This window comes from Lepidochelys kempii, chromosome 3, assembly GCF_965140265.1.
Source record: "Lepidochelys kempii isolate rLepKem1 chromosome 3, rLepKem1.hap2, whole genome shotgun sequence".
NCBI classification, from domain to species: domain Eukaryota; kingdom Metazoa; phylum Chordata; order Testudines; family Cheloniidae; genus Lepidochelys; species Lepidochelys kempii.
Window position 1 is genome coordinate 48,105,794 of NC_133258.1, and position 27,292 is coordinate 48,133,085.

Here is a 27,292-nt window from a genome sequence, read left to right on the forward strand (position 1 = left end):
CGAATGGGGCAAGCATTATCTCCAGCTCATTTTCTTGCAAATATTCTCAGTACTCGGTACCAGGGACAAACCTTAACTGCCGAAAAAGAGGAGATGGCTATGACATGGACATCCAGCAATCACCCGTCCATAATGCCAACTATAATAAACTTCAGAGCTAAGGATGAACCATTCAAGAAATACATGTTTGCTGATGATGTTTTAAAGAAAGTCAAACCACATTTAAGCACTTGGATTCAGAGACTGTTGAAGTGACAATCTCACTTTTAACAGCAGTAGCTTCTTCTGCTGGTGTAGAAAGAATATCTTTTTTCTTTGGACTAATTCATTCCAAATTGAGAAATTGTTTGGGACCTGGAAAAGCAGGAAAGCTTGTTTTTCTTTTCCAGATTATGAACAAACAGGAAAATGAAGGTGAAGACAACTGAGTTACCTGCAGAAGCCAATATTTAAGTTTCTCATGTTGCCCTGGCTGACAGTCTATTTTTTTTAAGTATTTCATTTAACTATTTTAGTTAAAAACAATTTTAACAAAAACAAACCTAGAATACATAACGTTGTTGTTTTAGTTAAATAAAACAATTTAAATGTCTGTATGGTGATGTTCTCCTAATACAGCATGGCAAGAAAATCCTCCAAATATTAATGATTAACCAGTTGAATTGGAGATATTTATGAAGTCATTGGGAGGTGAACTATCTGCTTCAATTACCTTTGGTAAATGAAATAACCAAACAATCATTCATTTTCAGATATAGCTGTAAAACTAATCTGAAAAGTTTTCAAAATAAATCACTTTGAAACGTAGTGTACCTTCTAAAAATGAAACCTCCATCTATCTCTGAGTTGTAAAGAATATGTATTAAGGTTATAACAACCAACAAGAATGCACTTTTATGTAGAAATCCATGATTAAATTGAGTCTTCCTGACTAATGATTTAAATCAAATCCACCCTGGTTGTGCCTAAACCACCTCCCAGCTTTCAAAATACTATTGATATTGTCATTAGCCTGCTGTCTGATTACTGGATACAGGAGGGAAAGGGATCCAGTCAGTGAATGGCACTGTGTACTGCACTTCAACAGCTAGCCAGTAGAGGTCTCCACAATCCCTGGAGTACCGGGGGAAAAAAGTAATATCCTGAGGTCAGATGAGCCAGCGGCTGTGTGGGAGCAGGAGAAGCAGGGTAATAGGCAGTCAAAGTTGGGATTGGAACTGAGACAAGAAAGGTAGAGTTGAGAGTTTTTTTCTGTTAAAAGCAATTGTGCCTAGGTTATCTGCACCTTTACTTTCTGGCAGCTGTTGTAAAATAATCTTGTGTTACTCAAATTCTGGAAGTGTTTATGGCAGTGGTCCCCAAGCTTTTTACCTTATGCGTACCCCCCCCCCATTGGAGCCAGGAGCAGGGCCACAGCTCCAGGAGGAGGGAACGTGGACAGAGGAAAGGGAGCAGATGCTGGGGCCACAGCTGGGGCCAGAAGTGGACCCTTGGCCAGAGGCCAAGGCCTGCAGCTGGCCATGGAGTGCAGGGGCGGCAGCCGGGACCCCAGGCATGGGGCTAGCAGCTGGGGTCGAGGCCAGGAGCGGAGCTGGGTGGTACTCCCTCCCCAGCTCCTGTGGGGGCTGGTCTGGTGAGTTCCACTGTGCATGCACTGTGTGGAAAAAGTACGTCCTTTTGTTTGTTTTAAACGTGGTGCCTGGCTATTAATTTCCTAGGGTAACCACTGGTTCTTGTGTTATGTGAAGGCATAAATAACACATCCGCATTCATTTTCTCCACACCAATCCTGATTTTATAGACCTCTATCATATACCTCCTACCCGTCATCTTTTTTAAGGTGAACACTTCCAGTCTTTTTTAATCTCTCCTCATATAGAAGGTGTTCCATACCACTAATAATTTTTGCTGTCTTTCTCTGTATCTTTTCCAATTCTAAAATATCTGTTTAAAGACGGGCAACCAGAACTGCATGCAGTGTTCCAGAGGTGGGCATACAATGGATTTGTACAGTTGCATTATGATATTTTCTTATTATTTATCCCTTTCTTAATGGTTCCTAACATTCTGTTAGCTTTTTTGACAATCTTGACTGCAGGGACTTCAGCGAACCTGGCCAGAGAGGTGGCTCAGTAGGGGAGGGTGCCTAGGGGATGGAGCAGCTCCAGGTGGGCAGGACCCAGGGTGGGATGTGTGCGAAGAGGGTGGTAAGCCCTTGCCCGGGAGGGTGGGGCTGCTGTGGAATTTGCAGATTTGGGGCGTGAATAGGCTGGAAATCACTCCCCACCCCCCCGCCACTCCAGAGCTTAGCTGAGGGACAGACGAGGCCAGTGCTGTGCAGGGCTTTGGCACATGTAGGGCTTGACTCTTCCTGGCCAGCACCCCAGGCCGGAGGGTCTTGGGCTTTCCCAGGGTGCCTGCCCAGCCAGAGGCACTGGTGGAAGGAAAGAAGCCAGGCTGTTGGTGAGCTCCGTGCTCTGACCAGGGGCTGGTTCTCTGCACAGTGGAGAACAGAACACACCACACTGGGGCTGGGGGGGAGGATATGGAGAAGCAGGGGAGCTGGGGCGGGAAGACAAGTGGCAAAGCAGGGAGACAACAACGAGAAGGGAAGCATGTAAAGGGCTGATGGGTGGCCCGCAGAAGCAACATGTAACCAGCCGGCGACTGCCCACCCTCATCAACCACCACAGCGTGCAGCCAGTGTCGGACGGAAATGGGAGAGTGGTGGAGCCCTGCTGGCGGAGAGCCGGCCTGCACTGGGGGCTGCGCTGATGGATCAGCAGGAGAGCGCTCGCTGCATCTTCTCTCCGCCACCAGCCTTACACACCCACTCCCACGGTTGGCCACTGGACCCGCACACTCAGCGCTGGTGGGCGGGAGGATGGCAAGCAGGGACCTGGCCAGCAGCAGGACCCACCAGTACTGATGGGGAGCAGGGGCACGACAGAAAATACGGGGTAATTTGCCTGATTTTAAGAAAAGGGTCACCTGAGAAGGGCTTAAATAGGGTGGGGCGCTCCCTTTAAAAACGGGACGTGGGGGCATCCGAATTAAGCACGTAATGAAGCGAGGCCTCTGGAATTGACGTCGCTGTGGGAGCTGCTGCATAGCAGCAGTTTTGCTGACAGGCCATAAGCCCTACACGGTTCCCCTCTTACTATGACAAAACTGAACCTGCAGGCAGGAGCGGCGGCAGGCGCTGGCTCCCCATCTCCCCCCGGGCTGCTGGGCCTGCACCCCACGCTTTGCTGCCGCTCGCTTGAGCATCAATGCCCGCCCCAGGGGCTGAGCCGCCGCGCCGCCCCGCCCTTCCCCGCCCCCCGCCGGGCGTGCGGAGCAGCCGCTCGGCGACCCGTGGGCTGCAAGGGCGGCGCGGCGCGAAAGAGACCAACCCCCCACCACCGCGCCTCCACTTCCCGTCTCGCTCCGCTCGCTCACCCAATCACGCGGCGGGGGCGGAGTCAGGCGCCGCGCGGGTGCCGCTGGCGGGGGCGGGGTGAGAGGCGGAGCCCAGCGGCCGGAAGTGAGGCCAGCCGAGCCGAGCCGAGGTGGGCGGGGCTGCGCTGCGCGCGGGAAGCCGGCTGGGTCCGTGTGGAGGCAGGGCAGCCGGGTGAGGTCTGCGCGTCCTCGGGTCGCCGCGTTCCCGGGTCCGGGATTGGCGCTGCCGCCCTGTGCGCGGCGGTCAAGGAGCCGTGGGCCCGCGCCGCTGCCTCCGCTCCCCGGCACCGCCTGAGGGCGGCCCGCCGGTGTCCCGTCCCGTTAGTGGGAGTGATCCTCCTGACCCGTCTGGGGAGGGGTGCGGGCTTCCACCGTCCTGTCCCGTGGGGGGGCTCCCAGTCTCTTCGGGGGTGGTGATGCTAAAGCCCCAAGAATTGGCAGGAGGGTCCCAGCGAGTCTGTCTGAACCGGCTCACTCCAGGTTTGAAAGTGACTCGGTTTCAGGTTGCTGCTGCTCTTGTTAACTTGGCCCACCGGGCAGTCTGTTCCACGATCCAGGGAGGTAGTGATGTAATGTCGCCCTCTTTTTTGGGCAAAATTTGGTTATTGATGAAGATATGGCGACTAACAACTATTGTTGTGCAACTTTTTTTTTCTTTCTAGTTTCTCTTGAAGAAAATGGAGTTTTCTCGAGAAAAAAGGTTGAAGGGAAGGCTGGCTGGTGATAGACGAGGTGATCTGTATCCTCACAGCTTGCAGTTCTACCTGCAGCCTCCCACTGAGAATATTTCTTTAGCTGAGTTTGAAAATTTTGCCATTGATAGGCTTAAATGTGAGTAACACCATAAATCTTCATCACCATTTTTTTTGCACATTGGGTAAATGCAGTGAGAGGTGATCTATAGTCAGTGAGTGATAGGATGTTAACAATGTTAAAGTGGGATGGAGACTTACTTTGACATCAGTTACCAGAGCTAGAAGACTCCCATGTAATGCAACTATTTTAGCATCAGAATAACATGTTTGTCATCTACTCTTCCTATGTGTTTTATGTCTTCACTTCTACTTCTAGTTTACTTTTCAAGCATATATTTCCATTACTAATATTTTGTAATTTCTAGTTGACAAATATAAAAAAAAGTACAACAAAATTTATTTTGGCAGCCTGTTTGTGTGTGCGTAAATGCCCCCAACATTTTGCTTTTTAATTTCATTAATGCTAATTGAGTTTTAAGTACTGCAAAATACTGTAAGTGAAAAACACTTAATGAATTCTGAATAGCTGTTAAATTTGGACATGTTTGTATCACTTATTGTACAAATGTTTATGAACATTTGTACAAACAGGTAAAATGCTCTCTTGTTCATGGATGGTTTGGCTTGTTTGCATAAAAGAGAAGATCATACATGCCCCAAACAGTTACAGGCTAAGGATAAAACATGAGGATCGAAAGAATCAGAGGGGAAGGTCCCAGGAAAACAAAGATGATAGTAAATAGTATCACAATATCATAGAATTTTCATAGCTTTTAAAATAAAGTAAGCAAATAGAAAGAATGAGGAGAACTAGTGGCACCTTAGAGACTAACAAATTTGTTTGGGCATAAGCTTTCGTGGGCTAAACCCCAATTCTTCAGATGCATGTAGTGGAAAATACAGTAGGAAGATAGATATATATATACACAGAATATGAAAAAATGGGGGTTGCCATACCAACTCTAACGAGACTAATCAATTAAGGTGGGCTATTATCAGCAGGAGAAAAAAAACTTTTGTAGTGATAATCAGGGTGGCTCATTTCAAACAGTTGACAAGAAGGTGTGAGTAACAGTAGCGGAAAAATTAGCATGGGGAAATAGTTGTAATAGATGTATCTTTTTATACTACAAGTCTTGCTCATGCTGATTTCATTTGTCTCCTCTAATTACTTCAGTGCTCAAAGTAGTTGAGAACCTTGGTGTGAGCTATGTGAAAGGTAGTGATGAGTATAAAAGCAGGCTGGAGCGTGAGATTCGAAAGCTTAAATTTCCATACAAAGTAAGTATATAATTGAAAAAGGTTATGCTTTTCCTTTTTACTATAGATTTTATTTTCCATTTACTGTTGAAAATAGGGATGCACTTGTTGAATACTGCACTCAAAGCCTAAATTCTATAATTTGAACGATTTATATCACTGAATTTTTTTTTCTCTGTGCCTATCAACTACATATTTTTCTTTTTCTGTTAATTTATCTTCTGACCTAATTGGGCATGTTGGAAATTTTGCATATTCAAAACTCCTATCAAAGTCAGCTGAAAGAGGTTTGAGTGAGGTCTGCAGGATACTCAGTGAGGTTTGGAGGGCTTAATGTGTGCTTTATTTTTAAAATCACTATCTGCTTCTAGCAGAGTGGAAGTTGAGCCTTTCACAGGATTTATTTCTTTTTTTGGTGTATTGGCATAATTTGCCCCAGCAATACTGTGTTAAACTCTGGGAATAGCGTTTTTCTACGGCTGTCAAACGATTAAACAAATTAATCGTGATTAATTGCACGATGAAACTATAATAGAATACCATTTATTTAAATATTTTTGAATGTTCTAGATTTTCAAATATATTGATTTCAATTACAACACAGAATACAAAGTGTACAGTGCTCACTTAATATTTTTGATTACAAATATTTGTGCTGTAAAAAATAAAAGAAATAGTATTTTTCATTTCACTTCATACAAGTACTGGAATGCAATCTCTTTATTCTGAAAGTAGACCTTACAAATGTAGAATTATGTACAAAAAACAGCTGTGTTCAAAAACAAAACAGTGTAAAACTTTAGAACCTACAAGTCCACTCAGTCCTACTTCTTATTCGGCCAATCGCTAAGACAAACTAGTTTGTTTACATTTGCAGGAGATAATGCTGACCCCTTCTTGTTTACAATGTCACCTGAAAGTGAGAACAGACATTTGCATGGCATTGTTGTAGCCAGTGTTGCAAGATATTTATATCATAGAATCATAGAATATCAGGGTTGGAAGGGACCCCAGAAGGTCATCTAGTCCAACCCCCTGCTTGAAGCAGGACCAATTCCCAGTTAAATCATCCCAGCCAGGGCTTTGTCAAGCCTGACCTTAAAAACCTCTAAGGAAGGAGATTCTACCACCTCCCTAGGTAACGCATTTCAGTGTTTCACCACCCTCTTAGTGAAAAAGTTTTTCCTAATATCCAATCTAAACCTCCCCCACTGCAACTTGAGACCATTACTCCTCGTTCTGTCATCTGCTACCATTGAGAACAGTCTAGAGCCATCCTCTTTGGAACCCCCTTTCAGGTAGTTGAAAGCAGCTATCAAATCCCCCCTCATTCTTCTCTTCTGCAGGCTAAACAATCCCAGCTCCCTCAGCCTCTCCTCATGAGTCATGTGTTCCAGACCCCTAATCATTTTTGTTGCCCTTCGCTGGACTCTCTCCAATTTATCCACATCCTTCTTGAAGTGTGGGGCCCAAAACTGGACACAGGACTCCAGATGAGGCCTCACCAATGTCGAATAGAGGGGAACGATCACGTCCCTCGATCTGCTCGCTATGCCCCTACTTATACATCCCAAAATGCCATTGGCCTTCTTGGCAACAAGGGCACACTGCTGACTCATATCCAGCTTGTCGTCCACTGTCACCCCTAGGTCCTTTTCCGCAGAACTGCTGCCTAGCCATTCGGTCCCTAGTCTGTAGCGGTGCATGGGATTCTTCCGTCCTAAGTGCAGGACTCTGCACTTATCCTTATTGAACCTCATCAGATTTCTTTTGGCCCAATCCTCCAATTTGTCTAGGTCCTTCTGTATCCTATCCTTCCCCTCCAGCGTATCTACCACTCCTCCCAGTTTAGTATCATCCGCAAATTTGCTGAGAGTGCAATCCACACCATCCTCCAGATCATTTATGAAGATATTGAACAAAACCGGCCCCAGGACCGACCCTTGGGGCACTCCACTTGATACCGGCTGCCAACTAGACATGGAGCCATTGATCACTACCCGTTGAGCCCGACAATCTAGCCAGCTTTCTACCCACCTTATAGTGCATTCATCCAGCCCATACTTCCTTAACTTGCTGACAAGAATACTGTGGGAGACCGTGTCAAAAGCTTTGCTAAAGTCAAGAAACAATACATCCACTGCTTTCCCTTCATCCACAGAATCAGTAATCTCATCATAAAAGGCGATTAAATTAGTCAGGCATGACCTTCCCTTGGTGAATCCATGCTGGCTGTTCCTGATCACTTTCCTCTCATGCAAGTGCTTCAGGATTGATTCTTTGAGGACCTGCTCCATGATTTTTCCAGGGACTGAGGTGAGGCTGACTGGCCTGTAGTTCCCAGGATCCTCCTTCTTCCCTTTTTTAAAGATTGGCACTACATTAGCCTTTTTCCAGTCATCCGGGACTTCCCCGGTTCGCCACGAGTTTTCAAAGATAATGGCCAATGGCTGTGCAATCACAGCCGCCAATTCCTTCAGCACTCTTGGATGCAACTCGTCCGGCCCCATGGACTTGTGCACGTCCAGCTTTTCTAAATAGTCCCTAACCACCTCTTTCTCCACAGAGGGCTGGCCATCTCTTCCCCATTTTGTGATGCCCAGCGCAGCAGTCTGGGAGCTGACCTTGTTCGTGAAGACAGAGGCAAAAAAAGCATTGAGTACATTAGCTTTTTCCACATCCTCTGTCACTAGGTTGCCTCCCTCATTCATTAAGGGGCCCACACTTTCCTTGGCTTTCTTCTTGTTGCCAACATACCTGAAGAAACCCTTCTTGTTACTCTTAACATCTCTGGCTAGCTGCAGCTCCAGGTGCGATTTGGCCCTCCTGATATCATTCCTACATGCCCGAGCAATATTTTTATACTCTTCCCTAGTCATATGTCCAACCTTCCACTTCTTGTAAGCTTCTTTTTTTTTCTTTCTTTTATATGCCAGATGCATTAAAGATTCATATGTCCCTTCATCTTCAATCGCTGTTACAGAGGACGTGTCATGCTGAGGACGAGTTCTACTCAATAACAGTGCAAAGCAGTGCAGACCGACGCATGTTCACTTTCATCATCTTAATCAGATGCCACCAACAGAACGTTGATTTTCTTTTTTGATGGTTCTGTAATTTCTGCATCGGAGTGTTGCTCTTTTAAGACTTCTGAAAGCTTGGTCTACACCTCATCCTTCTCAGATTTTGGATGGGACTGCAGATTCTTAACCTTGGTTTGAGTGCTGTAGCTATCTTTAGAAATCTCACATTGTTACCTTCTTTGCATTTTGTCAAATCTGCAGTGAAAGTGTTCTTAAAATGAACAACATGTGCTGGGTCATCATCTGAGACCGCTATAATATGAAATATGTGGCAGAATGCGGGTAAAACAGAGCAGAAGACATACTATTTTCCTCCAAGGAGTTCAGTCAGTTTAATTAATGCATTTTTTTTTAACATGAGTCATCATCATGGAAGCATGTCCTCTGGAATGGTAGCAGAAGGGTGTAGGGGCATACGAGTGTTTAGCATATCTGGCACGTAAATACCTTGCAGTGAGAGCTACAAAAGTGCCATGCGAACGCCTGTTCTCACTTTCAGGTGACATTGTAAATAAGAAGCTGGCAGCATTATCTCCTGTAAATGTAAACAAACTTGTTTGTCTTAGCAATTGGCTGACAAGAAGTAGGACTGAGTGGACTTGTAGGCTCTAAAGTTATACACTGTTTTGTTTGAGTGCAGTTATGTAACAAAAAAAAATCTACATTTGTAAATTGCACTTTCACGATAAAGAGATTGCATTATGGTACTTGTATGAGGGCAATTGGAAAATATTATTTCTTTTATCATTTTTACAATGCAAATATTTGTAATAAAAATAATATAAAATGAGCACTGTATATTTTGTATTCTGGGTTGTAAATGAAATCAAATATATCTGAAAATGTAGAAAACATCCAAGAATATAAAATAAATTTAAATTGTTTAACAATAGAATATCAATTTGATTAAAACTGCAATTAATAACCATTACATTTTTTAATCAAGATTAATGTTTTTGAGTTAATTGCATGAGTTAACTGCGATTAATCAACAGCCCTAATGTTTTCTAATAAGTGCAGAAAAAGCACAGAAATTGTTTAAGTGTGGGTACTTCCAAATAATTAGCTTTGGTTTGTTTGCACAGATGAGTGCTTTGAAGGAAACTTTGTCCCAAATTATAACCGTTTTAATTCAGAGCAAGTAGTTGGTTAAGAAGTTTCCTTCTACTATGAAGTGTATTCTTAGTTGCCATTTTCAGTGAACAGTAGGGTTTTTTCCATTTGTCTTTTGATAACTCTTGCAGCATTTACCGAGTTTATGTCAAAAGTGTAGAAAGAATTTAATGTACTTTACATGTTTTACAGTGACGTGACAAGAAGGTTGTGGGTCTTGATATTTAATTTGGGATTTATTTCTCAACTTCAGTTTTCTTTTACTGCCATAATTGAATATGTATTTTCTCTTATGAAAACTGTAGGCTTTGGTTGAGGATGATTATGATGCAAGGAGGAAAGACCATATCTCTCATTTCATACTGCGCCTTGCTTACTGCCAGTCGTACGTATTTTTTAAGCAAATATATATTTTTAATATTTCAAGCAAATGGTTAAAACTTTGGCACCTAAAGGTGGTAATGTGGTACTAAATATAGAGACAACTTTTCTTTGTTTCAGGTATAAGCCTGTTCTCTATTTAGAAACTTAGTCAGGAAGAGAATTCATATGTGGTGGAACTTGACATACAGTAAAAAAGCTGGAATATATTTTTATATTTCAAATTAGGCATGAATCAGTTTATTTTGATATTTAAATAATGCACTCCCCACATAGTTTTTTATTTTCAAAGGCACTCAGCATTGATTTAACTTAATTTCCATTGACATAAATGGGACTAGATTTAGGCTGGTACTGAGCACTTTTGACCCTCAGTAATTGACAAGTCAGTTTAAAAAGATTACCACTGTAGATCACTGCCTTATGCATGGTCCCCAATCATCTTTTTAAGCAAAAGCTGGGATTTTAAAGTGCCTTAGTGAATTAGGGGCCCAACTTCCACTGAATTTCAGTTGGAGTTGGTTGCTGAACTCTTTTTTAAGCAGCTTTGAAAATCTCACGATAAGTACATGCATGGGTTTAATACTGCGATTAAAAGGTAGAAAGTTTGCCCTTCTACATGTATGTCTGTGGACAATCAGGAAAAAGTATCCCAGGTATTGCAGTGGACATGTGAAAAGCAGTCTTGCAGGTAGCCAGATCCCAAAACATGCAGGTTTTTACAAGTCAGTATGATTTCTTGAATTGTACCCAGAAGGTAATAGGAAGCAAATGCAGTCTTTGCAATTCTGTTGTAATATGTTCCTTAGGGTCAATGCCAATAAATCAGATATGTTCCACACATCATATATCTTCTAAGTTTTCTCCATAATCACCCCAAGTAGAAGTGTTGCGGTAATGGAATCTCATATTCTCAAGGATATGAGTAACTCCTGTGAGCTCCAGTGGCAGTGGTTGCAGTTATGTAGCTGAACAGATATGGAGGGGTAGGAGAGAGGAGCTTCTGGTTATAAATGGTCAGTTCCTGATAGCAGTCGGGGTGCAGAGAGACTCCTAGAAAAAACATCATCTTGACAAGAGGCTATGAAACTACCCAGAAATATACATACAACCTGGCCTGACATCTTAGATTGCTTCACTTGACTACCAGATTTGCTTCTGTCTTTCCTTAAGTTTTAACCATGCCTGTATCCTGAACTCTACATTCAGAGCAGAGACTACACTATTTGGGTGTAACTAAGGACACGTCTGCATGGTGTGGTAATGTACACCAGTGGGATGTGAATTCTAATGTGCCCCAATGTATTGTATTCTAACTGGCCCGTGTAGATCCTATTTTAGTGCACACCAGCAGGGTCTTCACGTGTCAGTTTCATGAATTCTAATGTGCAGTCCTATTGGTATGAATCCCGCACTTTGTAAACAAGTCCTTAAAAGCAAAACCTGAATGACACTGTAGCCTAAACTTCATTGCTTTTCCCACTGGCATCACTACATAATGACCGCATGGGGTGACATAATAGCAGCTTGCACAAGAGATTTTTAGGGCAGATGAGTAATTGTCAGTATTGCCGTGTGGGATCTCTGAGACTCAAAAATGGGGCCAGCTAAGTGCAATCCTGTCTTCAGTCGTGGTCTGCAGGTCTCATAGTTTCTTAAAATCAGCAAATAAGTAATTTTTAGTGGTCCCTGTGAATTGATACTCCATCTCTAGTTAGTTAAATGTTACTAGTACTTTAAAAATGCATAGATCGCAGGAGATTTTCATTAGTGTAGGATCAGTTGTTTTAATGTGTGTGGACATGTTATACATACACACTTTCTTATTTCATAAACTCCATTAGTGATTCCAACCAGCAATGTACATAATATAGTTCTTTGAAAACAAAGTTCTGACTATCTGCTTAAGATGGCAACTTTTTTAAGGGACACTGTTAACTTGTAAACCAGACTCAAATTTCATAAATTGGATGTTTTTTTTCTAAAAGATACATTCAGAAAGGTATTTGGGGGAAGTCTGTGGCTTGTGTTCTACCAGAGATCAGAGTAGATGATCACAATGGTCTCTTCTGGTCTTGGAATCTATGAATATGAGGAAAACCTCCTTTACTTACAATTTAAATTTAGGGTTATTAAATAAAAAGCTAGTGAAAACATTTCTCTTGGGTTTTTATGCACTTTACACCATTTTGTATACTGTGAATTTTACTTTCTCTTTAAATTAGTTTCTCCCTTGCTGAAAAGCCCCTCATTTTAAAAAAGGCAAAATATGTTAAAAAAAACATGTTGAGAAATTTTTTAAATCTGAAACTGGATGCTTTTTGAAATAAGATGGAAATTGATGATGTCCCTCAAATTTCCAATTTCTTCTTTTTAAAAAGATGTTTGGCATTGTGGGATGCAGTGTTATCTAGTGGATAGAGCATTGGATTCAGGCTTGGGAGACCTGGCTTCTATTCCGAGCTCAGCCACTGACCTTGAGGAAGTCATTTCACCTTCTGTAAAATGGAGATGAGTCTGTGTAAAATGCTTTGAGATCTATTAATGAAAAATGATATGTAAGATCTAGGTGATGAAATTATTTCAGGAAAAAAACATGCATATTGCGCCTTCATGCAGGCTGTTGTAAGCTAAATGCTAAAAGTATGGTATTGCTGTGGAAAAGTTTGTTAGCCAGTTTCCATCCTATGTAAATTCTGTTTATTCCTTTCGGAAGATATAATTTAATGGTTAATAGTGAAAAAGAAAATAGAGAGAAGGTGGGTGAGGCAATATTTTTTATTGGACCAACTTCTGTTGTGGGAAGAGATAAGCTCTCGAGTTTACACAGAGCTGTTTTTCTGTCTTCCCTGCAACAGAAGTTGGTCCAGTAAAAGATATTACCTTACCCACCTTGTCTCTCTAATATCCTGGGACCAACACTGCATGCAAAAAGGAAAAATAAACATCTTAAATTAGAAATCTTTCTTGAATGGAAAGATCCTGAACTGACACACAAACTGTACAGGATGATCTGTTATTCACCACCAAAATGCAGCCTTGTCTGAGATGAAAGTTGCCATGCACTGATAAATTGACACTACTCAATAGATAAGAACTGGAAGTGAATAGTACAGGAAAACTTTTTGAATTAAATGTCATAAGATGGAGAAGCAAAGCTTGGCACAGATCAGTGATTCTATAGTTGCTGTTTGTTTAGTGCTAAATTTGGAGTCCATGTTACAGAAGAAGGTTGGATCACAAATTTTGTGCAGAATTAATTAGTTTAATTGTCTGAAGGAGGATATGTTTATCGCTAAAATACTTATGGGGGTAGGGAGGGGTGTGTGCTCACTTTTTCTTTAGTGGATCAACAGTGCCACCCAGAGGCAAAAATGTGCATTTTTCATCTGGTTCTTTGCTAAATTATTTGGATTGAATATCACTTTTTTGTATTTGTTCTCTGCTTGGCTTTAGTTATATATATTTGGAATGAACATAAACTTTATTTGTGAGCACTAATACCACCATCCTCCCTGTCAGACCTGTAGCCTGAGTGTCATCTTTGACTTTCTAGCTCCTTTCCTCCAGTCTGTGCCTAAATCTTGCTGATTCTTCCTGCATAATGTCAAAGATACAGTCTTCCCTCTCTATTCATGCTGCTAAAACTCTCACCCAGGCTCTCATCTCATCTTTTTACTAGTGCAACATGCTCTCTTCTGGCCTTGTATTAATTGAAAACACTGCAGCAACAATATTTTTTCTAGCTTGCTGTCTTGTATTCCTCCACAGGCTCCCTTTCTTCATTGCATCAAATGAGAATTCACTTTCAAGGCCTTTTATGGTGTATTTCCATGCATCTTTCCTTTTCTATTAAAATGTTGACTCCTGCCTCAATTCTGCCAATGAAGCCATCCTTCATTGCCCACTAGTTAAATTTTCAAACAGGCACCTTTGTGCCTTTATGCTGCTTATCATATGTGGGAGAAGCTCTCTGTAAACATCAACAAAGCCATCTCCATTGTGCTGCTTCAAGTTCTTCCTTAAGTTTCCTTTGCTGGGAGGCAAACAAACTCTCTGCAATGGTTGTGCAGCTGTTGTGCTGAGACCAGTATTGTATCAGTTTTTTGTGTTTCCTCATTTGATTGTATCCATGGTTTGTCCTTTGTCTGTCTTATACTCTTAAATATAAGCTCTTTGGGAGCAGGGACCATCTTTGTTCTGTTAGTACAGTAGCTAGCACATTGGGATTCTGGTCTTTGATTGGGGTTCCTAGGTACTATCTCAATACAAACAAAAAGTTCTTTTCTTCCATGACTAGCTTCTGACATTTAGCTATGTACTTTGAACCACTGATGACACGCTAGACTTGTAATTGTTTTATACATTTAAGAAACATTTACAAGTAGGCATTATAGAACTTTGAATGGACTAAGTTCTAATGTATGGGTTCAGAACAAATGCTTCTGTTTCAAATACAATTTCTGTGGAGTGGGAGGATATTCTAAAAACTTTCCTAATTTGAAAGAGACTGTTCCGTTCTCACTAAGAATCATGTAGGGACTGTGGGTTGAATTATGTAGTATTCCCATATAAGAAGTATAGTATTCCCAATTTAAGAAAACTTAAATTACTAAACTTCTTTTCCCTCTCTCTCTGCTATTTAGGATTTAAAAGTTAACTCCCCATCTGCATGCTTTGTTCCTCTGTTCCGTTCCTAAACCATCACTGCTTCCTTAAACTGCCTGCAGCTCCCATATTTTCAATTGCATTTTGAACAATCATTGGGCACTCTTTAACACTCGTCATGTTCATTAGTTACATGTTCATGGTTTTTGATTGACATTGGGTTGGTGTTGCTTTTCAAAAGTACCTTCAATGTAATTTTATGCAATGGCACTTGTTAATGACTGTTTTTAAAGCAGGTAATAAATTGTCACAGATCCACAGGATCTTTGCTATGCCTCCAAATTTGAAACAGTCTCTAGGAGGAACTCCTAGAGTAGTGATTCTCGATCTTTCCAGACTACTGTACACTTTAGGAGTCTGATTTATCTTGTGTACTTGCAAGTTTCACCTCACTTAAAAACTGTATTTTTATGTCTGATTTTGTAAGCAGTTAGAAGTGTCACAGCACACTATTACTGAAAAATTACTTACTTTCTCATTTTTACCATATAATTATAAAATAAATTAATTGGAATATAAATATTGTATTTACATTTCAGTGTATATAAAGCAATATAAATAAGTCGTCCATATGAAATTTTAGTTTGCACTGACTTTGCTAGTGCTTTTTATGTAGCCTGTTCTAAAACTAGGCAAATATCTAGATGAATTGATGTACTCCTGGGAAGACCTCTGAATACCCCCAGGGTTGAGAAGCACTGCCCTAGATATCTCACTGTTCCTCCAGGGTAAGTCGTGTGGCTTACCCACTTCCTTATACTGGGCCTTCAGCACTCCTCCTTCACACCGTGAGCTCTGTTCAGGGAGTCCAAATGAGACAGATTCCTAATGGAGACTTGTATGCTCTTCAGGGATTAATGCACCTCACCAAGCATGTGCAGTGACAGTCACATGGTGTTGTGAAACAGTAGGGTTTATTCATTAACTAGAAATGAATAAGCATAGGAAATCCCTTAGGATAGTATAAAGAACTGAAGGCTGAAGCATAGTCCATTCTGGGTAGCCCAGCCAAGTTGTAGGCACTGTTTGTTTTTATATAATATATATTTGTGTGTATTTGGAGTTTGCGGAGAGTGTCCAATGAGAGAAATCTGAAGAAGTGAGTACATTTCAAAAAGGAGCCTTTAAAATGTTTTCTCTGCCAAAGTTAAATAATTTTTTTAAACAAATTACCTTAGAAATTCACATCTGAATAGTTGCATAAGAATGTCCATACTGGTCAGATCAAAGTTCCATCCTGCCCAATATCCTGTCTTCTGACTGTGACCAATGCCAGGTGCCCCAGAGGGAATGAATAGAAGAGGTAATCATCAGTGATCCATCCCCTGTCGCCCATTCCCAGCTTTCTGGCAAACAGAGGCTAGGACACCATCCCTTCCCGTCCTGGCTAATAGCCATTGATGGACCTATCCTCCATGAATGTATCTAGTCCTTTTTTTTTTTTTAACTCTGTTATACTCTTGGCCTTCACAATATCCCCTGGCAGAGTTCCACAGGTTGACTGTGCATTGTGTAAAGAAATACTTCCTTTTGTCTGTTTTAAACCTGCTGCCTATTAATTTCATTTGGTGACCCCTTGTTCTTGTGTTATGTGAAGGGGTAAGTAACACTTTCTCCATACCAGTCATGATTTTTAGACCTCTATCATATCCCCCTTTAGTTGTCTCTTTTCCAAGCTGAATAGTCCCATCTTCTTAATCTCTCCTCATACGGAAGCTGTTCCATACCCCTAATAATTTTTGTTGCCCTTTTCTGAACCTTTTCCAATTCTTTGTCTTTTTTGAGATGGGGTAACCACATCTGCAGTCAGTATTCAAGATGTGGGGTGTACCATGGACTTATATAGAAGCAATATGATATTTTTACTGTCTTATTATCTATCTTAATGATTCTCAACATTCTGTTCACTTTTTTGACTGCCTCTGCACATTGAGTGGATATTTACATAAAACTATTCACAATGACTCCAAGATCTTTCTTGAGTGGTAACAGCTAATTTAGACCACATCATTTTGTATGAATAGTTGGGATTATGTTTTCCAATGTGCATTACTTTGCATTTATCAACATTAAATTTCATCTGCCATTTTGTTACCCATTTTGAGAGACCCTTTTGTAGCTCCTCCCAGTCTGCTTTGGACTTCACTATCTTGAGTAGTTTTGTATCATCTTCAAATTTTGCCACCTCACTGTTTACCCCTTTTTCCAGATCATTTATGAATATTTTGAATAATACTAGTCCCAGTACAGACCACTGTGGGACACCACTATTTACCTCTCTCCATTCTAAAAACTGGCCATTTATTCCTACTCTTGTTTCCTATCTTTTTAACCAGATACTGATCCATGAGGGGACCTTCCCCCTTAGCTCATGACAGCTTATTTTGCTTAAGAGCCTTTGGTGAGGGACCTTGTCAAAGGCTTTCTGAAAATCTAAGAACACTATATCCACTGGATACCCCTTGTCCACATGCTAATGTTATGCTAAGTTGGAGTCTGAATGGGATCTTTTGACCATTAAAGCAGAGGGATTTTAGTTCTGTAAGTACAAATCTCTCTAATATATGGTTAGTTAATCTTGTTATTTCAAAATCATAGATAACACCCTTTTTCACTGTAAGAATAAAAGACTTATCTTGACACCTGCAGAACATTATTTCTGGAAGGGTGAGACTGAGTGTATCTTGCATTAATAGTATCATGTAGTGCAACCATCAATGTTTAAGACTAAACATAGAGAGATTATTTGTATCTTATTATTATTATTATTATTTTTAACTGCAGTGAGGATCTCAGACGATGGTTCATTCAACAAGAAATGGACCTTTTTCGATATCGGTTTAATGCGCTAACTGGTGATTTGGTCGAGAAATTCCTGAAATATGTTAATTTGTCATATGGAGCTGTAAGTACACTGTTTTGTAGTTTTTTGGTTGCTCTGCAATGTATCTTACTCTAACATTTTCTAGAACTTTTTCATTGATTAAATGTTCTATTGTAAAAGTTATAAACTCTTACAAAGGAAATGAAAGTTCTCAGAACTTCTGAAACTAGGGAATATGTGCCGTAAAATGACAATTCTTTATGCATTGTATTGTAGTTTTGTGCTTGGCTGGATCACAAATGGAATATCACTTTTAAATCTCATTTGTAACAAGGGCTATAGTACTGTTGGGAGAACATTGTTCACAAAGAACTTTTAGGAGGAAAGCAGAGGTATTGTTATACAGCTAGAGCTTTGGAAGGTTGTCTAGAGTCTCCAAATGGGACTTGGGTATATATCTCTCAGTTGTCCTTCAGTGGAGATCTGGCTTATACCAGGCTGTTTCTCTTTCTGTAAATGTACGTCAGAAATGCTGAATCATAGACTGAGGCTATTAAAGAGAAACTGTTGATTTGTATAAATGCATTTTTAGGGACCAAGATGGGAGTATCGATACATTTTTCCGAGCTGACTTGGTCATTTGATCCTAACATAAGGCATATACTGTGAGGCTCTGTACTCTTCAGACTATTGGCTGGAATTGGTGAATATTCTTTGAGAGTACAGAATTTTGTCTCTTCATAACTATTGTTGGTAGAGTGCATTCCAGCCTGCTGCTGAGACAGCAGAGCCAGTTGTTTCTGAGGTGTCTCTTTCTGGAGTATTTAAGATACAGTCTGTGTGCTCTGGAGACTTGTACAATGTACTACTCAATGAATTCAAAAATTGAGACGGTTATGAAAAGATTGAAAATGTAACTGTTCCATTAGTTATCTTTTAACTAGTGTGGATATTTATTGCAGCTGTGGAGATGAGTGAGCTACACACCTATATAGAATAGAACTTATGCCATAGCTGGACCATCTATTCCAGGGATCAGCAACCTTTGGCATGCGGCCCATCAGGGAAATCCACTGGTGGGCTGGGATGGTTTGTTTACCTGCAGTATCCGCAGGTTCGGCTGATCGCAACTCCCATTGGCCGCGGTTCGATGTTCAAGGCCAATGGGGGCTGCGGGAAGTGGTGTGGGCAGAGGGATGTGCTGGCCGCCGCTTCCTACAGCTCCCATTGGCCTGGAACGGTGAACTGCGGCCAGTGGGATCTGCAATCGGCTGAACCTGCGGACGCTGCAGGTAAACCGGCTTGGCCTGCTAGTGGATTTCCCTGACTGACAGGCCAGGTGCCAAAGATTTCCGATCCCTGATTTATTCCATGATCATGATTGCAGGAAGAAGGAATTCTGGGATTTAATGTGATCACACATGGTATGTATATGCTATTATATATTTCACACATCAGTGAGTGCGACTGGTTTATCTTTGTTCAAAGGCCTTGGCAGGCAAATGTCTTGAAACTGTATAAAATATAACAGCCCTGACCTGAGAAGAGGGTCACTCATTCCATCCAAGATCTGGCAGGCATGAAACTATGTCCAGCAGAATTGGTCTCTGTGGGAGAACCTGAAGTACTTTAGACCTATCAGACACTCCAGGTGGAAGATGGTGACCACCAGGAAAGCTAAATTTGCTTTTAAGCTATTTTAAAAATGTGTTTTTTATAATGCTCTTGTTCTGAAGAAACAGTACTTTTCTTTATGAAAGCTAGCTGGTCACTGGTTAATCCTGTTGTTGCCCCTGAGAGAACAGAACTGTGGGTGCTGAGCTGAAGTCAGAGATGCAGAGGTGATCACAGTAAATTGGTTGGGACTACAGCCTGAGACCCTGGTCTAGAGGGAGAGAATCACAGGTGGTCTGAAACCTAAGTGGAGTGCTCTCAAGGAGACCATGAAGGGGTCAGAGATGCAGTTAAATTAGGAACTGTGACAAAACAGTTTATTATTGTATTTCCTGAGCATTCCACCGCGCCCACCAACCCCCAAAGTGTACTCTTCTGCTTCCCCAGCATGCCATTGGAAAATGAAAATAAAAAGGGGTATATTTAACCTCTGTGGATTCTGTTATTTCATGGCCATCAAATCCACCTTGCTTTAGAACTGGAATCCAAGCTTGCATTTAGAAAGTTTCTAATGCTTGTGGTGGTGGTGAAAACATTGAAACTGTTAACTCCATAAACCAAAGCATTGTTGTGTTCGAGTCTGCAGAGAGCATAATAAAATAGCTCTATATTGTGAACTGTTCTATTGCCTTAATGAGTTTTTAACTGAAATTTAAAGATGACAATTTGAGTACCAGCCTTGTTACATATTTCACTTGACTATTTTAGTAGAAACATCCATTTAATATTTCTATTCCACAATTCTAAACTATTTCCTGTGCAGCCCCAGGTGCCAAAAAACTCCTAGCTTTGCCCCAGACAGTTTCTATAGTGCAACTGTGTTGTCAAAAACCATTGCATATTAAAAAGTGGAAATGTGGGGGCAGTGTAAAATGGAATTTATTATCAGTGTATAACATACAATCCTATTTCATTTAAAAAAATCTACATTTTAAAATTAAGCTTCAGCAGACTAACCATGCTGCCACACCAGAGTGCTGCAGGATCCAGAAGTCTTGCACTGTAACTTAGGTTCAGTATGTCACAGCATACATGGGCCCATTGGATACACAGCAACTTATTCTGAAAAGTTTTCCATGCTCTTACGTAGCTTTATTGTAGAGGAAGATAAAGAATAACTGTCACGGAACTTAAGCACTGTTTATTGGACATCTTAGGTCTTGTCTACATGTAGGGTATATGTAGCTACATATCACAGTGAAAAGCAGACTGCATCCATACTGTGGTGCATAGCATATGTGTTGAGAGAGCCTCAGGGGGGAAGGCTCAAGCAGCAGTGTAGTGTGTCGCTACTTCTCCCACTACCAGAGCCTTTCCTCTCTGCTGGGGCCTTTCACTGTGGCAAGGAAAGGGTTATGGCAGAAGGGAGGCAGCAGCGCACTACATAGCTAAAAATAGCAATGTAGATGTGGGAGGCGCTGCTTGGGCATGGAGTGAGCCCTGTAGGGTATATACCCGAAGGTTCTGGCATGTCTTTACTCTGCTTGCGGTCTGGGAGCATGTGGAATTCTGTGGGCAAGTTAATGATAGAAAGATAAGGAGAGGTATCATTTGATTCGTAAAAATCTATGGACTCATAATTTCAGTGGTGTCCCCCTTTACAGCATGGCAGATGGACCGATACCTGGGCTCCCAGCTCCAGGTCCTCCGGTTGGTGGAAATATTGATAATTTTGTTGGAAATGGATTCAGTTGGGTATCATTTGAAAAGCCCTTTTACCCACAAACACAGTGGTAGCAAACATGTTAAACCTAGAACAATTATATAGATATTTAAAAAAAAAGTGAAGATCAATATTTATTTGGCATGCCTGTGTAACAGTATAAGTAAACATCCAACCCACATAAAGTTAAATTGTGGCTGTTGACTGACAGTACTGTGTTATCAGATCATGCACAGAACAAGAAGGGGCAATTTTAAAGCAACAGGATGAGCTCACTCGCATTACATCCCATTTGCTTATGATGGACCAGCGCTCATTATTATGATAAAAATATGATCGCTGAAGATGTCATGACCCAAAGTATCCACTTGACTGACTTGTAGGAAGCCTTCAAAATCCAAAGTAGTATTCAAGGCTCCATCAATTTATGGTCTCCAGTCAAGAAAAACAGACTGAAGCTCTGCTCTAATGCAAAGAAGAAATTTAGAGTGACGGTGGCAGTGACTAGTACAGAGCTAAATGCATTGTTGTTTTTTGCATGTCTTGTGGTTGTGTCCAGATTTCAGTGTGCTGTTGATCTTGTACTTTCCCATAGTCTCACATAGTTCTCCATGGTATCATGTTCAATGCTCTAATGTGCTGGAGTAATGCATATGTGCCAGGCAAAAAGTAAGCAAACTAATGCTTGCATGGTCTTCCTAAGTCAGCACCTACTGACAAGCTCTCAACAAACCAGAAACTCTTAAAGCCTGCTGAGATTTGTCTGAACGCTTCATTATGAGGCTACAGAGAAAATACTGGATCTATGACAAAGTCCACCTTGTGTTTGACACCTATGTGGAGGAATCAGTTAGAAATATTACCAGAATCAAGAGACTTCCTTTTATTGCACCTGTTCAATACAAATTCATAGACTCCACAAACATCTCCAAAGTTGCAGTGAAAAAGCTACTGTCTCATACACTTATGAAGGGTGAGTTAACTGCATATCTTGCAGGAAAAACACTCCAGCAGGTGAAGAATCATAGAATCATAGAATATCAGGGTTGGAAGGGACCTCAGGAGGTCATCTAGTCCAACCCCCTGCTCAAAAGCAGGACCCATACCCAATTAAATCATCCCAGCCAGGGCTTTGTCAAGCCTGACCTTAAAAACTTCTAAGGAAGGAGATTCCACCACCTCCCTAGGCAACGCATTCCGGTGTTTCACAACCCTCCTAGTGAAAAAGTTTTTCCTAATATCCAACCTAAACCTCCCGCACTGCAACTTGAGACCATTACTCCTTGTCCTGTCCTCTTCTACCATTGAGAACAGTCTAGAGCCATCCTCTTTGGAACCCCCTTTCAGGTAGTTGAAAGCAGCTATCAAATCCCCCCTCATTCTTCTCTTCTGCAGACTAAACAATCCCAGTTCCCTCAGCCTCTCCTCATAAGTCTTTGAGGACCTGCTCCATGATTTTTCCGGGGACTGAAGTGAGGCTGACTGGCCTGTAGTTCCCAGGATCCTCCTCCTTCCCTTTTTTAAAGATTGGCACTACATTAGCCTTTTTCCAGTCATCCAGGACTTCCCCCATTCGCTACGAGTTTTCAAAGATAATGGCCAATGGCTCTGCAATCACAGCCGCCAATTCCTTCAGCACTCTCGGATGCAACTCCTCCGGCCCCATGGACTTGTGCACATCCAGTTTTTCTAAATAGTCCCTAACCACCTCTTTCTCCACAGAGGGCTGGCCATCTCTTCCCCATGTTGTGATGCCCAGCACAGCAGTCTGGGAGCTGACCTTGTTCGTGAAGACAGAGGCAAAAAAAGCATTGAGTACATTAGCTTTTTCCACATCCTCCGTCACTAGGTTGCCTCCCTCATTCATTAAGGGGCCCACACTTTCCTTGGCTTTCTTCTTGTTGCCAACATACCTGAAGAAACCCTTCTTTTTACTCTTAACATCTCTTGCTAGCTGCAGCTCCAGGTGCGATTTGGCCCTCCTAATTTCATTCCTACATGCCCGAGCAATATTTTTATACTCTTCCCTGGTCATATGTCCAACCTTCCACTTCTTGTAAGCTTCTTTTTTATGTTTAAGATCTGCTAGGATTTCACCGTTAAGCCAAGCTGGTCGCCTGCCATACTTACTATTCTTTCGACACATCGGGATGGTTTGTCCCTGTAACCTCAACAGGGATTCCTTGAAATACAGCCAGCTCTCCTGGACTCCTTTCCCCTTCATGTTAGTCCCCCAGGGGATCCTACCCATCCATTCCCTGAGGGAGTCGAAGTCTGCTTTCCTGAAGTCCAGGGTCCGTATCCTGCTGCTTACCTTTCTTCCCTGTGTCAGAATGGCTAGAAGACTTTGATTTTCACATGGTGTAATGAAGCTGTTGGCTTGCATTGTTCAGTGGTGTTTCTTCATAGTTCTCATGAAGTGGTTGACAGTAAAATTGTCTTGCATCCTTCCCTGCCAGAGTAAGAGGTGCTACTACACTATAGATTTTTGCCCAAGACACAGACGTCCTAGTGCTCTCTGCGAGATGCTACCCAAGTCTTCAGCAAGATTCTGGTTTTGTGCCTGCTGCAGGGGAACAAAGCTATTGTATATTCCTATTACTCAGACCAGCCTTCACATTGCCAAGTTTTCTTGCCCTTTCAGGATGTGACATGACTGGAAGATTGGCTGGAAAGACCAAATTATACTGGAAATCATTTGATTCAGCCTCTGTAGACCAATGTTCGCTCTAATTTTTTCCATCCATGTGTGGAATAAATTTTGTTATGTGCACCAAGGTATGTGCAGATGTGCGCCATTAATAGAAACAAAAAACCTAGATTTAAAAATACATATATATATTATAAAGTTACCAGAGGGATAATTACTCCAGCCAGGACAGGTTAGGCATTTTAGAACTCATATTTAAATTTAATTCTTTGATTAGTAAGAGAAATAAAAACAATGAAATGCATAGACCAGTCAAAACACTAAAATAACACACTTTGAAAGAATATAGTTACAGAGAATATATGTGCGTTGCAGGAAATACCAAGAGGTGGTAATAACAATACAAGTATGTGTTGGGAGGTGAGAGTGAAAGAGACTGTGTGTGCATGTGTGTGTGAGAGACAGACTGTGAGTTGGCTGCTGGGGAAATCTCAGAAACAGTGTGCTGTCTCTTTAAGAAAGGCACTCACTCACTGTTCACCACAGCAGCTCTGAGTCCTGAGCCAGGCTGTGACCCCCCCCCCCCGCTCTGCAGAGATGGGGTACAGGGGCAAAGCAAGGGGGACACCCTGAAATTAGCACCCTCCTTCTCCCCCCCCCCCCGGCACAGCCAGTAGGAGGGTCCTGGGAGCAGCTGCAGGGTGGAGCAATGTGCGGGGAGGTGCACCTGAACACATGCTTCCAGCTGTGTGTGCTCTGTTCATCAGCTAGGTGGCATTTGGATTTCTCCTGGGTGGCCACGCAAATGTGCAGGTTACAGAGAGCACAGCTGAAGACTCTTCTTGCTCTGAAGGTTCTTGAAACGGTTGAGACAGTCACTGAGGTCATAAATGCACTGGTTGCATTCATATGCCGAGCTTACAATTTAAAGGCCAACATTATGACACTTGCAGAGTTATGTTAGTGGACGCTTTTCCAAGAAGCAGGCAAATGGAGAAAAATTGCCACCAACAAGGGGTGCATTTATACCTACTACCAAGAGGGCAAATTATCACACAATGGAATGTCTCTCAATGATTGAGTACATCCAGAACTTCCCCCTCTCCTTGGTCATGGATGGGTCTTGGAGGACGCACTGATCACACCTGTGTTTTGTGAAATACCACGTGGTCCCAAATCAATCCTTCAGCTGAACAAATGCCCAGCACCTTGCAAATGTTTGTTCAGCATCCTGCCTCTTATGGAAATGTGCAAAAGTGGTGTGAATGAGAAGCAGTGTGACAGCATGTCTAGCAGTGGTGCGCTAGATGAAGACAACAGCTGATGATGACTTGGACTGAAAACATTTATTCATCATACATGTCAAGGCTGACTTCCCTAGGATTACCAACGATTAATGTCCTCTTTAAGTGAGCAGTGCATCCCTGTATTAAAGTATAATGTATAAAAGCATGGATTTTTAAATCTTTAATTGAATACGTATCTGCATAATGGTTGTAGGTTTATCATGTTTGATACCAATGTGTTTGTGGGAGAAAGGACTTTTGAATGATATCCATCTTGATTCCATTTCCAATGAAACTGTATTATCAAACCCCCCCCCCCCCAGTGTAGACCAGGCGTGAGTAACCCTTATAAACCTTTTTTCTCAGCTTTAACTCCATGGGTTCCATCATCCTTTATATTTTTCAGAGGGCTGAGCCAGTCTTCTGAATTTGTAACTGGCAATCTGATACTTTTTTTTTTTAATCATCATTGTACCATGAATAAATATATCTATTTGGGCATATGTTACTACCTTCCTGTGTCTTTATGAAAACTTGCATCATAAATCGCCTTCCCTGTTTCTGGCCTCTCACAAATGCTGATGTCAGGATATGTAACATCCAAACATGTGGGAGTGCAGTTAAGAATATTCTGTTCTTTTATAGATAGGGCCCTACCAAATTTGCGGTCCATTGTGGTCAATTTCATGGTCATAGCATTTTAAAAATAAAAAATTTAATGTTTCAGCTATTTAAATCTGAAATTTCATGGTGGTGTAATTGTCGGGGTCCTCACCCAAAAGAAGTTTGGGGAGGGGTGTCACAAGGTTATTGTAGAAGGGGTTGCAGTACTGCTACTCTTACTTCTGTCCTGCTGCTGGCGGTGGTGTTGCCTTCAGTGCTGGGCAGCTGGAGAGCGGTGGCTGCAGCTGGCTGGGAGCCCAGCTCAGAAGTGAGAGCCACCGCCAGCAGCAACGCAGAAATAAGGAGGGCATGGTATGGTATTGCCACCCTTACTTCTGCGCTGCTGCCTGCAGAGCTGGGCCCTCAGTCAGCAGCCGCCACGCTCTGGCTGTCCAGCTCTGAAGGCAGCAGCGCAGAAGTAAGAATGGCCTGGTATGGTATTGCCACTCTTACTTCTGTGCCGCTGCTGGTGGAGCGCTGCTTTCAGAGCTGGGTGCCCGGCTATCAGCCGCTGCTCTTTAGCCACCCAGCTCTGAAGGCAGTGCAGAAGTAAGGGTGGCAATACCGTGCCCCCCCCCCCACCACAAATAACCTTGCAACCTCCCTACAACTCCCTTTTGGGTTAGGGCCCCCAATTTGAGAAACACTGGTCTCCCCTGTGAAATCTGTATAGCATAGGATAAAAGCACACAAAAGATTTCAGAGTGGGGGAGACCAGGTTTCAGGGTCCATGACATGGTTTTTTATGGCCGTGAATTTGGTAGGACTCTATTTATAGTTATACACACCAGTGCTTCCCAGTAGAGTTGAAGTCCAGATAATTGAAGACATTTTCACAAGTTCTCTCTTTAGTCAAAGTTAGTATGGGGGGATGTTATCCATTTATACTATTTGAGCCAGACCACCCAACATAAATTCTTCCCAGTGAAAACTCTTCTCTTTTCCTCCTCCCCCCCCCCCCAGCCCCTTTCAGTATTCCCTCCTTAATGCTACTGGGAGCTTAAACCAGATTAGTCTAGTTTTTGTCCAGTAAGATATTAAATACTCGTGGAAACTAAAAGATAAGCATTAAGTTACATGGTGAACCTGAAATAGGGTGTGTATAAAGCAGAAGACATCCAAAATAAGAACTACTGTAGCAATTGGACACTTCTTGTGGCATGTTAGTTAAAAATTCTTCACAATGGAAAATTTTAAAAATTAACTGGTTATATTTTGTTCAGGCCAGCAGTATGAAAGTTAGTCAGGTAAGTAACACTTTACTGTGGATACGTATTAACATTTTAATGGTTAGGCATTTTAAAATTTTCTATTGGAGGTGACTGTCTTGAGGAAAAGTTATAGAAGGTGTGATACTGGAACGGGGTGCCTATATTGGCAACAAGAAACAGTCTCCAGTCAGCTTCAATTGTTTTTATACTAGTTTTCTTATGATCTCTTGTAACCCTCAATCTGTATAACAGGGTGATGTTATGATCTTCAGTGTGAAGCTTTTATGTTTCTAAATTACAAACTGAGAGGGGCCCTAGCTGCCAAAGTTCAGATCTGATTTCAGGCTTCCCCAGAGTTTGGGATGTTTGGCACTGGAGTGTTGGTTAACACACCTGACTAGTGAAAAATTATTCAGCTTCTCAGTAAAATGACCACAGCCAACAGTACTCATTAAAGCTAGTAGTGGTCTATTCCTGTAGACTTTTATGTACCTATTTGTCAATCAGAATTATATGTATGATTACAGATTTACAGAATCAGACCCCAACTTTTTAAAATATCCGTGATGTGTTCATTATATATACGTTTCTTGCCTTTTAGACTTCTAGGATGATGGGTT

General features: G+C 41.9%; 1 protein-coding gene across 8 annotated transcripts in view; it reads left to right on the plus strand.

Moving 5' to 3' along the window:
* Nucleotides 1-2,884: 2,884 nt before the first annotated feature.
* PRIM2 (DNA primase subunit 2) overlaps nucleotides 2,885-27,292 on the plus strand; it is a 309,065-nt gene continuing 284,657 nt past the window's right edge. For 4 of the 8 annotated variants that reach the window (XM_073336323.1, XM_073336328.1, XM_073336327.1 and 1 more), the window contains exons 1-5: nucleotides 3,542-3,613; nucleotides 4,104-4,272; nucleotides 5,374-5,477; nucleotides 9,958-10,037; nucleotides 17,486-17,606. In XM_073336323.1, coding sequence (XP_073192424.1) covers nucleotides 4,119-4,272; nucleotides 5,374-5,477; nucleotides 9,958-10,037; nucleotides 17,486-17,606 — 459 coding nt within the window. In that variant the 5' untranslated portion in view covers nucleotides 3,542-3,613; nucleotides 4,104-4,118. The other 4 variants (XM_073336325.1, XM_073336330.1, XM_073336324.1 and 1 more) reach the window with 4 other exon arrangements.